Source organism: Vulpes vulpes, chromosome 12 (genome assembly GCF_048418805.1).
Source record: "Vulpes vulpes isolate BD-2025 chromosome 12, VulVul3, whole genome shotgun sequence".
Lineage (NCBI taxonomy): Eukaryota > Metazoa > Chordata > Mammalia > Carnivora > Canidae > Vulpes > Vulpes vulpes.
The window spans coordinates 141,131,230-141,144,327 of record NC_132791.1 but is presented as its reverse complement, the minus strand read 5'-3'; the positions used below and the strand labels follow the sequence as shown (position 1 = coordinate 141,144,327).

The 13,098-nt window shown below is 35.4% G+C and overlaps 1 protein-coding gene across 48 annotated transcripts in view; it reads right to left on the bottom strand.

The window, feature by feature from the left end:
- NCOR1 (nuclear receptor corepressor 1) overlaps positions 1 to 13,098 on the bottom strand; it is a 151,702-nt gene that overhangs the window by 84,881 nt on the left and 53,723 nt on the right. For 39 of the 48 annotated variants that reach the window (XM_072730425.1, XM_072730437.1, XM_072730429.1 and 36 more), the window contains exons 6-10: positions 8,432 to 8,545; positions 3,157 to 3,213; positions 2,575 to 2,627; positions 2,209 to 2,235; positions 65 to 131 (exon numbers count right to left, since the gene is read on the bottom strand). In XM_072730425.1, the coding sequence (XP_072586526.1) occupies positions 65 to 131; positions 2,209 to 2,235; positions 2,575 to 2,627; positions 3,157 to 3,213; positions 8,432 to 8,545 (318 nt within the window). The remainder of the gene's footprint in view (positions 1 to 64; positions 132 to 2,208; positions 2,236 to 2,574; positions 2,628 to 3,156; positions 3,214 to 8,431; positions 8,546 to 13,098) is intronic. The other 9 variants (XM_072730427.1, XM_072730428.1, XM_072730443.1 and 6 more) reach the window with 1 other exon arrangement.

Genomic DNA, 13,098 nt, shown 5'->3' with positions numbered 1-13,098 from the left:
TGAATGCCTACATGAGCATGAATGGGACAGTTGCACAAATTTCAGTTAAAGGATAGGACCTCACCCTTTGTTTTCTTGCATGATTTCTTCTTTTAAAAAATAAAATGAGTTTTTTCCTCATCACCTGGTTTCTAGAAGAGAAAAATATGGTTGTATGACATTAAGAAAAAGCACTATTTAATAATGCATTCACTTTTTTTTTTCAGAGACACTGAAAAACAAGCAAAGATCACTTAGGAATATCTGATGTAATCAAAGTTAATTTTAATTTTTTCACCCTGCAAAATAAGACTTTTGCAATAATTAGAACTGACTAAAATGCCCCCCACTCTACAGAAAGATTTTATACAAATAGTTCATTTTCAATTATTACATCCAAGTATAAGGCAAATATTTTCAAGTTATAAGTACACAGTCACTGATTCTTGTTAAGAACTCTGATGATATAAGCAACTCTGTGCACTCTTGGAGGAGGGGAGGTAGAAGAAAAGGAAAGGCTTTTAAAGTTACCTCCCTCCCTCAGGCATGGTGCTGACCTCCCTTCTATGAGAATGTTTACCAACACAGAGAGAGGGGACTTGTGCTTTACACGGCAGATTTTCTTCAGGCACAGAAATGACACAAACCACTCTAAGAAGTCATGGAGGGTAATGTGACAAGACAGAAGACTTCTCTTACATCTTAATGAAACAGTTACACTTTTTAAATTTGAAGCATTATGACCTTCAAAAACAATGACATGCAGGTTCAAATATAAATATTTATACCCCACCTACTTCCAGAAAGGATTTCAAGCTGATTATTCAAATATAAATACAAAGCCAAGGCAAGTAGAAGTAATTTTTTGGATTATCTGCCACTCAGGACTAACAGTGACACTGGCTCCACTCAAATTAGCATGGACAGTCAGGAGCTGGCTATATGGAAAAGTAGCCAAGACATGAAAAGAATTATTAAAAGGTATATTTGCTATTTCATACAAAGCAAATGACGGTGATGAGAAAAGAGCTACTACACGATTCATATGGATGCATGCAGCTGAGTAAATGGTTATTTCACAAGGTGACGGACAGTGGAAGCGTTACCATGTATTCAGTTTGCTCTAATTTTAATTATGTGCTACTCAAAAGCAAATGATAATCAATAAATATAATTTAAAATGTCTCCTAGGACTTAAGAAGTCAGTAACCCATCCCACGACAGTGTGCTAAGCACTGTAGTAGGGCACTGTAGACAGCATGAAATAAATCAGACCGAGCTGCTCTCCAGCTAATATTAAGGGGGAAAGACAGAACACAAACATAACTGAAGCTTTATGGGGGGGAAAAAGGTCATTAAAAGTAGCCAACTAGATTTTATCTGCTATTCTCTTTTCAAAAAATGCTAAAACAGCTAAGCAGTTCCAAAACAAGGTATATTTTATGAGTTTTGCCTAAACCTACTTCTAAGGGTTGTCAAGACCATAGTAGCATCTCACACAAAAATCCTATATTATAGAATTCTTTTTATTATAAACCACTTATTTAACAAAAGTTAAAATTATTCAAATTCCAATTTTATTCATGCATACTACCATGCAAATTATATTTGCCACCAATTCTGCAAAGTAGTCAGCTATTGCACATATTTTCAGTAAGAAATTTTTTAAAAGAAAAAAAATATGATATATAAATAGCAATGTGCTCAATAGTAACTATACTAGTAGATAATTAAAAAGTTCTGATTATTCTTAATAATACAAAGTAGAAATATCACATTTTTGTTACAAACTAAGAATAATTCACCTAAATTCTCTTAAAGTATGATAATTAAAAAAAAAAGAGAGAGAGAGAGAGATACCTATCTAGCTTCCTCTCTTACTTCAATCAGATCAAGAAATTAGATTTTCTTTTCACTTATTTTCTTATTCCAAAATCTGCATCCATAAAGGCCTGGTATCTAGGATGAGCAAGGCTAAGCAAACTACATTCTGGAGCAGTCTCCTCACCCACGTGAGGTGACTGAGCGCTTCCAAGGCACCAGGACATTAAATGGCAGAAGGGTCTACAAATACCGTCATTAGCAAGAGTCATGGAAGGGATTTCCCTAGAATAGGATTTTGAATAATGATAAAATGATCCGTGGCACTTCTACTTTGCAATGGCAGATGTGGCTTGGTGGGGGACGGTGTCATCACTAGTCTTAAATGAAAAAGCTTCATTATCTTACTTCATCATGCGCCTTGCAGGTACTCCACTGAAAAAAAGACAAAACAGGAGGCAAAAAATTCAAGCCTCAAGGTAAGCCATTTCAATGTTAAGTATTCACCTTTTTTTTTTTACTAGCAGATCATAAAACCAGCTAGTTTTATGCAATAATTTATTTCATTTTTTTGGCCTCGGAAACTCAAAGCTGTTACCCCAACCCCCAAGAAGCCAGAGGAAGATAACATATAGTAAAACGACAGCAAATTACACAAATCTAAAACACACCTACACTATATTATAGTAATATGTCAGCAAATAACATAAAAACGATCTCTTTATAGAATATATGGTCTTTAACTGAAGAACTCCAAAGAGGATAAATACTTACGTCTTGATGTTCTCATGATACACCTTGGTATCCGATGGCTGGTTATAGAGTGGCTATAAAATAAATCAAATGTTTACATAAAATGTTGTACATGTTTATAAAAATACAAAGAAACAGTTTATATTTTAATGTAAACCTAGTACTTGTAGATCTTCACAATACCTGCCTGCCCCTACCAAAACCTCCAGACTTCCAAGTTCTCTGAATAATTCTCTTTACCCCATATCCTATTAATGCCGCTCCTGCAAAAACATTTATAAATCCACTATATCCCCTAAGAAATTACATTTATTCACAGATTTTTAATTTCAGAGGCAAGGAAGAACATATGGCCCAAAGAGCCTTCTATTTCTCTTCTTCTTCCTGCTTTTATCTTGTGTGATTAAATGTCCTGCTCAGGCAAAAACATGCTCAGGACAATACTTCTGCAAAGGTAACCAGGTTTGTGCACCACTATTTTAAAGTTTACCAGAAATGTACTGCCCGATCTCATTCCAAAGTAGACAGATTGTATTCCACCTTATCCCAAGAAAAATGACTACAAAAAAACACTAGGCATGGAAAAGGAAATTTCTTACTTACCAGTTCAACTTTTGGGCCAAGACCTTCAAATATTTTATGAGCTTCTTCTGCTTTTTTCTACAGATAAAGACATTATTATATTGTACAATTAAAAATTATATTACCTGAGGGCAAAATCACTGCCAATTTAATAATATTTACCTAAAAACTACCCTATAGTTGAACTTTCCTTATTTCCAAATACTCTTTTCACATGATAGGCTGAAATGCTCTTTTTTGTGTTCATAGCTTCCTCACCAAATTAAGTCGTTTCACATTTGTACTGAAAGTAATACCTAAAGAATTGTGAAGTTCTTAACAGCAAACAGATATCAAGATTCTAGGGAGAGGGAAGACAGATCCACTGTTAGAAATGAATCCCTCAACACTTCAAACTCATAACGTCTTTAACAAAAATTTTAAAACATAAAATACCATAAAGTCACCCGTCTTTACTATTGTAAGCCGAACTGATCTCTTGGAAGAAAAGTGTATATAATGAACTTATATTCTAGTTACAAGAAAACTTTGGTAATAACTGAACAGCGGAATAACTAGTTTGAATTACTCAGGTGTTCAGTAATAAATCCTGAATTAAATATTTTTTACAGCCCATTTTCCAAAGTAAATTAATCTAGACCAATGTGCTATCTAACAGATCAATGTGCAACAGATCTAACGAATTCGACGCTAAAGATGTTTAAACTAGAATTATAGGACTACCAAATGTGTCAGTGATTCTCAAGTCCCTCTTCCTCCCAACACATTCCCATTAGTAACAATGGCTCCCTGTCTGTCACAGTAGCTACCCACCTCCATGCATTTGCTGCTGGGAAGCTCTCCAGGGCTTCTGATGTGACATGCAAATGGGAATGGATATTAATCAGCATTCCCAGAGTGTAAAGAAAGATGTTCCCTTAAAACAACTATTCTCCTTTTCATCTCATTTATCAATCAAAATCAATTCGTCAAATTTATTTAGTGTATGTTATGTGAAAAAAAAAAAAAAGTGGAGGAAGCATAAAATACTGTAAAGCACTTTCCAAACTCCAAGAAACTAAAAAGGTTATTAAGATGAGAAATAAACACAGCAAAAAAATCAAACATAGAACTATAAAAATCTATTACATTTACATAGCAGATTCTATTCTTATAGATAGTTTAAAGGTTTGATAAAGGTTGACAAACCTTGGCACTATTAACACTTTGGGCCAGATTTGTGTTCTAGGGACTATTCTATGCACCGTACGATATTTAGCAGTGTCCCACTAGATGCCAGTAGCACTCCATCCCTCCTCCAAGTTACAACAATCAAAAAGGTCTCCAGTTGAGAATAAACAACTGTTCTAAGTAACTGTCAAACTAACTCAAGAAATCAAAGTGTAATGATCACAAAATTCAAATTTATTAGCTTCAGGCATATATTAAATAACACACAAAGAACACCATAGATAATAAATTTGGAAATATCTAGCACCTGCAACTAACTTTCTCCAGACCCAACACTCACCAGTTTTTAAATTTACTTTCCTTTTTTTTTTTAGTTTATTTATTTTTAGTAATCTCTATGCACAACATGGGGCTGGAACTCACAATCCTAAAATCAAGACCTACACATTCTACCAACTGAGCCAGCCAGGTGCCCCTTAAATTTGCTTTCTCAAGGCCCTCTGTACTAGAGTCTATAATAAGAACAGGCAGGCTAAGCAGAACTATACAGAAATAACACTGAGAGATAAGGGAGTAAAATTATATTATGGCAAATACTTACTAGTATCCTAATTCGTAAAGGCGCTTACCTTTTCAGAGCTAATTCTGAAAGCTGGTATTTGAGATGTTTGCAGATCCCAAGATTTAAGTTTTGCAAACTTTTATTAAACATTTAACTTCATAACTGCTAAGAACACATTAACCTATCAAATTTGGCAGACACAAATTTTAATTTATAACCCTCACATTTCCATATTATAATTTTTATTCTAAGTCTAAAGACAGAAGTACTTAATTCCCCAAACATACTGCTATGTCCTGTGGGCCAGGCACTTACTAGACACTAAGAAAACAATGGTAAGTAGGAGGAAAGAGGGCCTTGAAAAGCTTCATAGAGGAAATATTACGTGACCAGGGTCCTGAAGTATAAGCACACTCAACAGACAAGACAAGACACTAGAATGCCTGAAGGCAAGGGGAACATCCGAGGATAAAAGTACTAGCGACTTCAGGGGAACAGTCAAACCTATTTCAGTAGGATAGCCTTAATAAAGGAGTACTGGGCATGGCCAGGGAGGCAGTAAGCTCCAATAAACGTTTGGGCTATTCCATCCAAAGTGGGAAATAATCAAAAGGTTTTTTATTTGGAGAATTACGTAAGGGGGACTTATGAAGGACATTCACTAATTATGGGAGTGATAAAGGCTCATGTAGGCTATTGCCAAAAGAGGAAGAGAGAAGCAACTGGAGAGACCACTATTGAGGAGGCAGGACTGGTGTTCTTCACTGACTTCCTACATCTACAGCGTGGCAAAGAAGGGGAGAGAGAGATTGCCGAGGACATCAGCCTAGGTGATGGGTGGTTGCTGGCACTAAGTATACTTTCTATTGTCAATCCCTTTCTTTCTTCTGTTGTCACTTTAACTTGCAAGTCATGCAATCAAAATATAAACGAGAGCTTTGAAAACCATACTCCAAGCACCTCCTCTTCTATATGTATTAGAATTCTGAAATTAGAGCATTTATAAATATTTTTGGAAACTACAATGGGGAAGGATAACAGCAAAGTGAACTGTTAAAAATAGTCCAGGAGAAGAGTCTGTTTAGAGACTAAATGAATCTCAGTCTAAAGTTTAAATATCATGCCAGACAATTTTTCTCTCAGGAAGCTAACTTTAAAATTAAGTCACTTTTGGGTAGCTTTCTTCCTCCCCCTAATTTTCTAAAGAAACAAAAGATGCCTAATACAAGATAGGTCACATTTGGCTTAATTCCCAACAGTATAGACTGCTTTGCCAAAGAAGGAACAAGAGAGAAATGTCCTCTTGTCCTCGCCCATCTCTCTTTTCCTCTGGTGTCGAAACAGATAAGGTCATTCATTAAAAAAAGAAAAGCTTAAAAGGCTGTGAAAGCCTTACAGAAGGAAGCACGGTGAGGCAGTAGTGAGAGCCTATTCCCCAGCCTAGCTGTGCTCTCAGTCAAGGCTTCCCCTCCAGGAACCTCTGCCAGAGCTCTATAACACTGCAGATGACCAATAGCAGCACAAGCAAAAAGAGATGTGTAAAAAGATGATTTACAGTTACTGAGAGTTAAAAATAATTTTTATTGTAAGTCTAATACTAAGACAGATTTCAAGTGTGGTTGTTGTTCTATTCTTCAGAGAATGCACCACAAAACTGAATATACATATACTAAAGTGGAAAGAAGCTTCTATATTTTTTTTTAAGATTTTACTTATTTATTTATTTGAAAAGACAGAGCAAAATCAAGGGGAGTGGCAGAGGGAGAGGGAGAAGCAGACTCCCCACCGAGCAGGGAGCCCCACGCAGGGCTCGATCCCAGGACCCTGGGATCATGAACTGAGCTGAAAGCAGACACTACACCAACTGAACCACCCAGGTGCCCTGAAAGCAGCTCTGAGTTTTGTGGTTGGGCATCAAGAAACGTTCACTACGCTAATTAATGAACACATGTATCTACAAAAACTGAACATAAATAAACTCCATCAGATCTTGTTCAACAGTTTTCAGTCCTCACATCCTAGTCAGGCAACCACAGCAATGAGAGGCTAATTAAGAAATTCAATCCATTAATAAATATTATAAATTCAATTTCTTTGAAAACCGACTCATGCTAAGAAGTTAACATTTTACTTCACAAGATTCTTTTCCACCGTTAGCTCTAATCCCTGTTTACTGTATCTCTGAGGTCCTAAACTGGCCATGAAACCCATGAGCCCACAAAAGTGTTTTATTGTTCTATATTAATATTTTTTTCTCTAGAGCAGGCGATTCCACGCAAACCCTCATGTTTCTGGCTTTCCTGAAACAAGGGCATACCTGTCAACCTTGGGCCACATTCCTGCTTGACCACAGTCACTGCCCCTCCAGGCAAGCCACGAGGCAGTCCTCATCACTAGCTTTACGTGTACAGTTCATTCTCATTGGATAGATCTTCAAACAGATCTTCAAGGAGACTGCTATTTCCATTCATAATTTGGACTAATTTTGAACTCAGCCAAGAAAATAATATTACCTGCCCACATTTTTACCTGCCTGTGACACTTACCATTATCATATATCTGATGACTTTCAGTTACCTATTCAATATCACACATACATGTATATCTAAGATTATTCTATAGACATATATGTAATTAATTCACAATTGCTTTTCTTAAAGCTAATTTCCTTTAGGAACTGGGCTATTATAAAGTTATAGGCTGCCTGTGAAAGATATATGGATCTTGATGACTCTACTCACTACAAAGAAAACCAATTAAAACAACAATCTCAACTCCTACCTTATTATGATCACCTTTAGCTAACAGGCCTTTTCTCTCCCACAATACTTAAAGCAGATTTTTAGACTGGAAACTTCTAGAAGCCCAGTGTTAAGCAGCTCTGTTAGAAAGTTTAAATTAAGGTGAAATCCATTTCCCTTTAACTGCTACTTTGACTGGGCTAGATTCCAGTCAAAAACTAACTTCAACATCACAAAATTATTCATAGAATTGAGACCCAGCTTTCCTAAATCGATGAATAGTTTTAATTATGAGTATTAAAGAAGAAATTTTTTTAATAAAGATAAAAAGCAAAGTCTACCTAAAGGTCAATGGCCTCACACTTTATAACTAAGATTCAAACTACAGCCCAGCTATCAATCCTAAAGCTAACAATGCAAGTCATTTCTACATCGGATGATCCATCTCTAATAGGATGGTATCAGTATTCAGTATCAAATGTCCTTTATAAAGTGAAAAACTACAGAATGGCTTGTTTTGTATTATGTGCTTGCAAATTTGCTTGCCAATTTTATGTAATAGGAGACTCAATTGATAAAATTACATTCTCATTAAGTAATATTTAGGCAATATGTAAATAAAATATTAATTTAAGATACACTTATCAACTTCTCTTCAATCTCTAAGGAAAAATAATCAAGCTTCAAAGTTTAAGAATATTAAAAATTATGACAGAAATCTGGTTTAATACAATTAACATTACCACAGAACACATTGATAATTTAAAAAGGTATAGCCAAGTGCTTTTAAAGGCCTGTGTAGTAAGAAATGGCATGAGCTTACCCGATTCTCATCATAAATAATTTGGACAATACTGCGGTGTTTCTGTTCCACGGGAGGAGGGGACACAGGCTTCTCAGGCTCAGGAGGTTTAGCTGCTTCTTCTTCAAGCTGTTGCTAAGAGACCCAGAAAGAAAGAGTCAGGCAACGGATGCAGTCACCCCTCCCGGTAATTAATTGCCAGAGATAACACATGCTACTGAGTAATTCTATGGGGTAATCTTCTGATCTACTAGGGTCTAATGGACCAAGAGTTCCAACAAATCCAATCAGATTTATTTTGATTAAGAACTAAATAACAATCATTAGATGGAGAAATCCTTTTACATTTTAATTCTGACAAATTTAAAAGCAAAATAATAAGAGAAGCTAAACATATCAAGGTTACCCCATAGACGTTCATCACAATGACCTTTTGTAGCACAGGAAAAACACCTTTATATGTTATAGACACAGTATGCACTAATGTTTGGTAGGAAAAACATGGCAGCACAGCATTTACAGACTAATCTTCAACTCGGAACAGCACTATGTTCAGTCCTCCAGCCAACTTTTATATTTTGCACACAAGAGGCACTGGCAAAACTACAACTTTGTGTACAATTACAAAAGAGGATGCTAGCTATCTGCATTACTCTGCCTGGGTTTGAGACTTAGGGTCACCCTTTACAAGTAGTGGGATCCTAGGATCCTTTCTAGGTCTTACTATAATCCTGAACAAGTATATAAACCACTCATCTGTAAAGTAGAGCCAACCTAAGGATAAAATTCCTCCAGAAAGAAACTTCAAGGATCACTTCCACCTTGGAACTCAAAGTACTTTTGCAGGCTGCAACTGTATAAGCAAAGGACAGGTATTTGGAGTTGTGAAGTCATTTCTATGGGACTGAGTTCTTCAATCATTCCCTTTCTTTCCTTTGCTCAGAGGGCCTTCTTTTAGGATCCTTGCTTAGTAGTATAGAAAAAGGAACAAACAAGCTTTCAAAAATCATACTTTATTCTAAGTATCAGACAAAATCATTTTAACAGAAAGACTAAAAACAAACAAAAACAAAAGATACACACTTTCTAAGATACACATTTTCTTTACTTATTTGTTCTTTTACATAACTTTACAATAATTTTGCAAATTTGAAGAACTAGGTGGAATTTTTATTAAAATTGTATAAAACATATACAATTATATGTCAATTGTGTTCACATTATTAAAATTATTTATACTGTGTTTCTATGCATCTATGGTATATTTCCTTATTTGCTCAAGCTGCCCTTTATATTCCTCAACAAAATTTGCAGCTCCTGTACATCTCATAATGGTCATACAGCATATTTTGTTATTTTTAATTATAATGGGTTACACATTACTGAGCATTTACTATACGCCACAGACTATACATTCGTTATCACAACTCATACAACCATCACATAATTTAGTTGATGTTATCAGCAATATTACTGCTATTTCATGAGTGAAAAAACTAAAGAAAGAAGAAAAACCAGATCTAACTAACTCAGCAGAATCGGACATGAAGATTTAAAAGAACTGTCAGGCATGTTATTATAAATTTAATATGATTCAATAAATAAACGATGACTGAACTTTTTTTAAAATCAAGGTAATATTCTTTACATGATGAGATTTTTAAAATTAGCCTAATAAAAATTAAAGCAATAAAAACATAATTGTAATTGAAGATATATTTGACAGATTAGATGTAACTGAAAAGAGAAATGCAAACTGAAAAACAGAAATGAAGAAACGGCCAACAATGGAGCCCAAAGAAGCAACAACTGGGAAAGAAAAAATCAATGAAGAGACACAGAAGACAAGAGTGTAAGATGTTACATCTAATAGGAATTTCAGAAGATAACAAAGAAACTATAGAAAAGGATTTTGCTTAAAAAAAAAAAATAGGTTAGAATTTTCCAGAACTGATTAAAGACTCTAACACATTCAAGAAGCCCAATGAATCTTAAGCCAGACAGATTTAAAAACAAAAACCCATCCCTAATACATCATACTAAAAACAACAGCACACAAAGATACTGAAGTTACCCAGACAGAAAATTCAGACTATCCACAAAAGAATAAAAATTAGACTAAGGGTTGATGTCTTAACAGTAGAAGCCAGAAGACAGTGTGCTGAGACAAAAGAACCACATAACAAAATACCTTTCAATAAGCAGGCACAAATACAAGACATTTAAGTCACAACCACCAAACAAATACTGAATTCGCAAATGACCGGATCCCTGCTATAGGAAATTCCAAAGGACATTCCTCAAGCAGAAACATGTACCCCCAAATGGAAGATCCGTGTTGCACTAAGGAGTGATGAGCAAATACGAATGACAAATTTGTGGGTAAATCTAAATAATGTGTTTGGCAGCTAAAATAAAACAAGAACTAAAAATATGACAAAAGGAGCAGAAAAGTTTTGAGAGAAAAGAGAAATTGAGAAGTTCTGTGTCCTCATACTTCTCAAGAAGATGGTTAAGATACTAATTAGTTTTTGGCTTAAAGTTACATAGGCTGATAAATCTGAGAGGGAGCCACAATAAACAAAAACAATAAAATGCAAAGTAGAAGAAAATGTAGTAAAACAAATAATCAATCCAAGGTAAGGACTGGAAAAAACAAACAAGAATACCAAATTCAGCATAAAAAAGACAGGATAAACAGTATAAAATAGAAAAAAGTAATAGAAATATAACCAATCATCATAATCAGGTTAAAGAACTAAATGATCTGCAGAAAGACAGGTTGTCAAATTGCATAAAAAACAAAACTCAGGGATCCCTGGGTGGCTCGGCTCAGTGGTTTAGCACCTGCCTTTGACCCAGGGCGTGATCCTGGAGTCCCGGGATGGAGTCCCACATCGGGCTCCCAGCATGGAGCCTGCTTCTCTCTCCTCGTGTCTCTGCCTCTCTTTCTCTCTATGTCTATCATAAATAAATAAATAAATAAATAAATCTTAAAAAAAAAAAAAAAAACTCAGCAATATACCTATATAAGAGATATACCTTAAATACCAAAGCACAGAAAGTAAAGAGAAAGGAGGGGCCCCGAGTGGCTTAGTTGGTCAAACATCTGACTCTTGATTACAGCTCAGGTCTTGATCTCAAGGTTGTGAGTTCAAGCCCCTCACTGGGCTCCAAGCTGGGTGTGCAGTGCAGCCTACTTAAAAAAAAAAAAAATCCCAACATTTTGGGGTGCCTGGGTGATTCAGCCGGCTAAGTATCCGACTCTTGATTTCAGCTCAGGTCATGGATTCCAGGTCAGGTCATGATCTCAGGGTTGTGAGATCAAGTCCACGTTGGACTCTGCACTGGTTGTGGAGCCTGCTTGGGATTCTCTTTCTCCCTCTGCCCCCTGCCTCAAAAAAAGGAAAAATGGAGGAAAGAAAGTTAAGGGGAGAAAAATGATAAACTAACCAATAGCAACGAAAAGAATGCCAATCTAATTACATCAGTATCAGGCAGAACAGATTTTATGATAAAAAGCATTACAAAAGATAGAATGTCATTACTTTATAATAAAATTTGTCACTGGTCAGGAAAATAACAACTATAAACATGCATACAACTAAAACAAGAGCCTAAAAATACAGAGGATAAAAACTGACAACTGGAAGAAAATATCTGCAAATCATCTATCTTGTAAAGGGTGAGTACTCAAAATATACAAAGAACTCACACAACCCAACAGCAAAAAACCTGATTAAAAAAATGGGAAGAGGATCTGAATAGACATTTTTCCAAAGAAGACATCCAGATGGCCAGCAGGTACATGAAAAGATGCTCAATATCACCAATCATCAGGGAACTGCAAATCAAAATCGCGATGAGGTATTGCCTCACACCTGTCAGTATGGCTAGCATCAAAAAGACAGAGATAACAAGTGTTGGTGAGAATGTAGAAAAAAGAAAAACCTTGTGCACTGTTGATAGGAATGTAAGTTGATGCAGCTACTATGGAAAACAATATGGTGGTACATCAAAAAATTAAAAAATGAAAATGTAGTTGTGTACACACAGAACATTATTCAGCCATTAAAAAAACGAAATCTAATCATTTGTAGCAACACTGATAAACTCTGAAGCATTTCACTTATACTAAGTGAAATAAGTCAGAGAAAGGCAAATACTGTATAATCTCATTTATAGGTACGATCTAAAAGAAAACCAAGCTCACAGAACAGATTGGTGGTTGCCAGAGACTGGACAGGGGGTGGAGGTGGGGGTAATTGGGTAAAGAGAATCAAAAGGTAAAAACTTCCCGTTATAAAATTAAAAAGCCACAGGGATATAATGCATAGTATGGCAACTATAGTCAATAATATTGTACTGTGTATATGAGAGTTGCGGAGAGTAGATTTTAAAAGGTCTCATCACAAGGAAACAAATTCTTTTAACTATGTATGGTGACAGATGTTAACTCCACTTAGTGTGGTGAGCATTTTGTAAAAATACCAATATCAAATCATTACTTTGTGTACCTGAAAAAACATTATGTTGTATATTTTTATAATGCTGTATATTTGTCAATTTTATCTCAATTTTTTAAAAACTCAGAACTACTAGGGACAAATCCCAAATCATAGTGGTAATATGAGAAGTTACAAACAAAAATGAGATAAGACATAAATTGTAAGTACAGAATTTACATT